Below are 6,000 nucleotides of genomic sequence, written 5' to 3' on the forward strand. Positions count from 1 at the left end.
GAAAATATAGCTCTTATTAACATATATGTACTCTATGTGTATGCTTATCAGTGGTGCCAGATATGTTATATTAGGAGTTCCACCAGTGCATAAACGAACATGACTACTGCACGAGTTCTACATATACTAATAAATAAGAAAAGCATGTAAATAGTAATAATGTATGGTACAATGTTAGCATTTGTGTATGAAGTGTAACTAATATTAAGATTCTATTAGCACTTTTCACAACACCATTCATTTTAATCAATATTTAACTTTTACACGTTTCATGCTTTCCTCTAGATGGAGGGGCAGAAAATTAATCAAATTTGGTATAAGTTGGGGTTGTATCAAGATTAAAAGATCTTCCATATTCACAGGATAAGCATAAATTGATGACTGGTGGGGGCTCACCACTGCTGATTAGAGATGAGCGAACGTGCTCGGCCACGCCCCTTTTTAGCCCGAATACCGCGAATTCCGAGTACTTCCGTACTCGGGCGAAAAAATTCGTGGGGCGCCGTGGTGGCACGGGGGGTAGCAGTGGGGAGTGGGGGGCAGAGGGAGAGAGAGAGGGCTCCCCCCTGTTCCCCGCTGCTCCCCCCCGCACCGCCACGCCTCTCCCCGCCCCCCGGCGCCCCCGAATCTTTTCACCCGAGTACTGAAGTACTCGAAAATGGCGGTACTCGGGTGCGTAAGTACTCGAAACGAGTACGTTCGCTCATCTCTACTGCTGATCTTGATAATGGGGGTCCCATGCCCCCCTATCGGTCACTGCACTGCACCCTCAGTGACGAACAAAACAGATTTAAGCACTAGTCATACAAGCATGCTAATGCTCCATTTACTCTCAATGGGACTGCGAAGATAGCTGAGTGGCAAGCACTAGAGTTTTTCACTCAGCCATAATGAAATTAATAAGGCGCTGGCCATGCATGCTGGACCACCGCTCAATTCATTCTGACATCTTTGCAAGAGGAGAAGCAACCCCACAGTGATAGGCAGAGGTGCACTATTGCTATCATGTGACATCCCGCAGCAACCAAAACACAAGGCCCACGCTGAGAAGCTGGCCAGGTAGAGATGGCACTTGTCATGGTGGCTCTACCAGACTCCTCCCTGGAGGGACACATGTAACCTCTGTCAAGGTACTGCTAGGCCTCTTCCAGACAATGCTGGGACAGTGATTACCTGTATATGGTTGTGTAGTGAACTGTAGAAGTTGTCACTCATGACACCACTGTTCCTTCACAGCCGTGATCATCTGGCAGTAGAAAAAAAGAGTCCACACACTGTTATGCTTAAATATTTCAATTATTGGGAATGGGCAGTGACTGAAACTTTACTTCTTGTAATATCAACTTTACATGCCAGTGCAGGAATGACAGTTAGGCAAGGTCAGGGAGAAGAACACAGGATGACATCGGACGTTCAGGCTAAGTTATCTGTAAGGTTTCACTCCTGGAAAGGGAACACTCCAAAGGAGGATGAGGGAAGGGAACACTCCACTGACACTCGCTTGTATTCTGTAGCGTGGACACAGCACGGCGGACTCCTTTCTTCTTTCTCACTCCTCACAAGCAGTTCCTGGAATTAAGGTTCTTAGGAAAACCTATCCTCCGCTTCCATCCATTTACCACATGAGGGTTGAAGGTACCCTCATGAGTCTGGCACTGTCACTCTTCCCACAGCCGTTGAAGTAGATAGAACTATTCCCAGAGACGTAACTTAAAGCTTCTGGGCCCCAATGCAAAACCTGTAACAGGGCCCCCAACTATAATGCTTTATTAATAGTACCGGGTTCCCTATATGAAGAAAGGGAGGCCTTATGGGCCCCCTAAGGCTCCTGGGCCAGGGTGCTACCGCATCCCCTGCATCCCCTATAGTTACGCCCCTGAATATACCTAACTCTTAATCACTCATATTTATATCCATACGAGACCCTGTAACTAGACAAACTTGTTACATTTTCCAGACATATCCCAGCTACTTGCAGAAATTAATATTTTACATGCTGTGGCTGTGCAATACACATAACAGCACACAAGACACTTTGCACAGTGCATATACCTAAAAGACATGACGTATGACAATTATGAAGGGGCCAGATATACGTGTTTCGGACCACTACAATCGCAATACAATAAAATTAAGCAGTTAAAAGGATAAACAAAATGTGGTACAGAAAGCTATCATAACCTGTAAAAACTCAAGTTAAACTTTGCTACATCTGTAGATCTCAACCAGTCATTGGTTTGTGATATGTCACAACACAATATTGTGAAAAAAATCTTTCAAAAGATACCTGCTTTCCACCCACCTACACTCTGTTTTAGCAATCCTCTGCTCATCTCTTCATTTGTGTAGCATGAAGGACTCATTCACACTAGCATTTAGTGTGCATTCAGGTTTTCTATCTCTTTATGTTCCGTTTTTGGAGCTGAGAAACAAAATTAATTGATTCTATTTTTACCACCATTGATTTCAATGGAGTTTTTGCAAATTGAAAGCTTTCTGTGTGCTCTTAAGTTTCCATTTTTTAAATGGAACAAATAGCGAGAGACTGCTTATTTTAAAAAACTAAATCTTTTTGAATTAGGGCACTTATATTGTTGGATTCTCAGTGCTTTTAAATAAGAATTTAAATTTCATCCTCAATGCTAATTAAAGGGGTTGTCCCGAGGCAGCAAGTGGGTCTGTACACTTCTGCATGGCCATAATAATGCACTTTGTAATGTACATTGTGCATTAATTATGAGCCATGCAGAAGTTATAAAAAGTTTTATACTTACCTGTTCCGTTGCTGGCGTCCTCGTCTCCATGGTGCCGACTAATTTTCGCCCTCCGATGGCCAAATTAGCCGCGCTTGCGCAGTCCGGGTCTTCTGCAGTCTTCTATGGGGCTCCGTGTAGCTCCGTGTAGCTCCGCCCCGTCACGTGCCGATTCCAGCCAATCAGGAGGCTGGAATCGGCAATGGACCGCACAGAAGAGCTGCGGTCCACGGAGGAAGAGGCCATCTTCAGCGGTGAGTAGAGAAGTCACCGGAGCGCGGGGATTCAGGTAAGCGCTCCGGTGAGCTTTCTTTACCTCCCTGCATCGGGGTTGTCTCGCGCCGAACGGGGGGGGGGGTTAAAAAAAAAAAAAACCCGTTTCGGCGCGGGACAACCCCTTTAAGCATTATTTGTATTCAAAATGCACATTTTTAATCCACGTAGCAGTGAAGCAACTCCACAAATAACAATGTCAGCCTTGTGTTTTATTACATGACCCTCCTCATAAGGGTTGATGAGATGAACTATTGCCCATAGTTGACAACAATTTAAGGTATTCATTCATGTTAATTGCTTTTTCTATAGAAATGATGTATTTGATATTTGTTGAGTTTTTAGTAATTACATAAAAAAGCTCAAAGTAAATAAATCTTCACTTGCTTTGATGACTAAATATTTTCTTTTTTACCCTGCACTAGTTCTAATTGTATTTCCTTTTTTTCCATAAAGGAAGAAAATGAAATCCCTTCAAGTCTCTTTGTAAAAGAACCAACACCTGTTCCTAGTATAACAGAAGGTCCAGAAGAATCCACTGACCCTAACAAGTCTCAGGAGGAAACCATGCATACAATTGACCTTTCTTCAGATGATGAAATTAATCATGAGGATGATGGTCATGATGACAGTCTGGATGAAAAATTAGAGCCAAGTAGAGCTGAGAAAATGAAAAGATCCAGCCTGAAGAAAGTAGACAGTCTGAAGAAAGCATTTTCGCGTCAAAATATTGAAAAGAAAATGAGTAAGATCAGCACTAAAATTGTGTCCCCAGAAAGAAGAGAAAAAATTAAAAAGTCTTTTACTCCATCCCAGAATAAATCCTCAAAAAGTTCATCATTCAAAGTTCCAATAGGTTTTAGCGTGAAGAAATCAAATGATGAAGAAATTCATGTAGAAGGTGAGAAGTCCCCAAGTGAAGCCGAAGGAGAAAAAGCTGTGAATGGTCAGGATAGCAGCCCAGCAGATGAGAAACCTTCTGAGGTACTTCCAATCAAGGAAGTAAAAATGGTTGAGGTCTCAGTAGATGAAGAGCCTAAAGAAGAAGATGATGTTAGGAAAAACAATGAGTTGTCCATTGTTGAAGACGAAGACCATGAAATAGACTTTGAAAGTGTGAATCCATTCAGCTCTGAGTACAAGCCAAACCCTGATGAGTTAGAAGAATCATATGAAGCACCTACACAGTCAACTGCTCTACAAATAGACCAAACTGCATAAAAGTTATCTTGAAATGCAGTCATCTGGTTATAAGTGGGGATTTACACAGAAATACATAAATCTAATTCACATTCAAGGTTATGTGTTAATATGATGTAAAAACAATTAGGTGAATTCAGATGGGAGCAATGTGTTTAGGTAAAGGACCCAGTCAATTACCCAGTAGACTAAAGGAAGTTTGCATTTACTTCATAGAACACAACTTGTTTTAAATGGCATTGGAAACCCAGATAACACCACATTCATTTGGATAAATCTATTCATCTATCTGTCTGTCCAATAAGCATGCACTCTCTAACATAAATTAGAATTTAATTTGTAATTATTTTATTTCTAAATACTTCTTAAAAATCAAATAAGGGGATTATAAAGAGTAAAAACAAGTGTGTGCATGTATAAATGTGTATATTCACACACCGAGTGACCTAATGTGTTATCTACATATTAGGTTACTTAAACTGGGTCTCAATGCCTCATTGTATGCTGATCATTTCTGACTGACGTTTCATTAGAACATATTGGACCAATCTTTTAGGGAACACCAATATTTTATAAAGACAGTAGAATAAATCAATGTGCCCTAATATTACTATATTAACACTAGCAAATGGTCATGAAGTGAAATATAAGCATATATAGTATTTACACTATTATTGTCCAACTCATTTTTTTTCTGTATTTTTTTCCCTTCCTTCTTCTCTTAATATATTTTTAAACAGCTAAACCATAACTTTATATATGCAAAAAAAAACAAAAAAAGAGGCAGGGACACCAAACATAAAAACCTTACTATATACAGCTATTATGACAGCTCCTACCGCTTCTGCACTCTTTTTGAGCATTATTTTTCTTTCTGTATTGTTTTTTTAGTATACCCCAGCTTTATTCGGAATCACTTACCAGTTCTTAGTGTTCTTCTCTAACCAATATATAGATGCTTGTTTTGAATACTGGTAAGCTTAATGTTCTGACATAAATCAAATATATAGTATATTTTACTAGTCATATATTTTGTATGTTAGCTGGATTCATTGGTGTGCAGTAACCTCCCATAACCCGCTGGGCCCCCTCCATTTAACACTACTAAAATGCACATGGAAAAATGATTTTGACGCAAAAAACTAAGAAAGCTGAGAGTATTCCTGTATATTAAGTAAGTAATTAAAGAATCAATCCTGACATTTTGAATTAATACTTTATTCATTTGTTAAGTATATTCATTCAATGGCTTAATTTGTTTTTTTGTTGTTGTTGTTTTTTACATAAAAATGGGCACGTATAAATATTCAAGTATTGAAAAAGATGGTATTTTGGTTTTGAGCACAATGTATTATTCTTCCTAGAGGCTGATATAGCACGGCACCTTCACTCTGCTTCGTACGCTTGATTACTGTAATAATGCACCTATAGGATGAATATATCTATGTTTATAGATCACTGTTGGTTGTAAAGAACAGATTCTATCATTGATGACTACTGCAGAAGATTTGAATGTTATATTAATAAAGAAAAATGGGAATCTTTTCTTTCTATGGTGGGAGCATGTGAAACAATTCGTCTTTGCAAGTTATTTTATGGGAATATAAAAAAAAAAGGTTTCGAGGAAACTTGCTGCTAGGTTTTCAGAGAGTAAATCGATGCTATGTTGTTCTAGTACTTGGTCATTCTGTTAGAACCACTTTGCCACACACTGATTTGACTTTCGAAGCAGCAGCTTGGGCACCCCATTTTTCACACTTTAACCGGTTAGGAT

The 6,000-nt window shown here is 39.6% G+C and overlaps 1 protein-coding gene across 1 annotated transcript in view; it reads left to right on the forward strand.

Moving 5' to 3' along the window:
• CAVIN2 (caveolae associated protein 2) overlaps window positions 1–5,779 on the forward strand; it is a 132,586-nt gene extending 126,807 nt beyond the window's left edge. Inside the window, exon 2 of the mRNA XM_066577161.1 lies at window positions 3,483–5,779. Within this exon, the coding sequence (XP_066433258.1) occupies window positions 3,483–4,247 (765 nt within the window). The 3' untranslated portion in view covers window positions 4,248–5,779. The remainder of the gene's footprint in view (window positions 1–3,482) is intronic.
• Window positions 5,780–6,000: the final 221 nt, after the last annotated feature.

This window comes from Eleutherodactylus coqui, chromosome 8, assembly GCF_035609145.1.
Source record: "Eleutherodactylus coqui strain aEleCoq1 chromosome 8, aEleCoq1.hap1, whole genome shotgun sequence".
NCBI classification, from domain to species: Eukaryota; Metazoa; Chordata; class Amphibia; order Anura; family Eleutherodactylidae; genus Eleutherodactylus; species Eleutherodactylus coqui.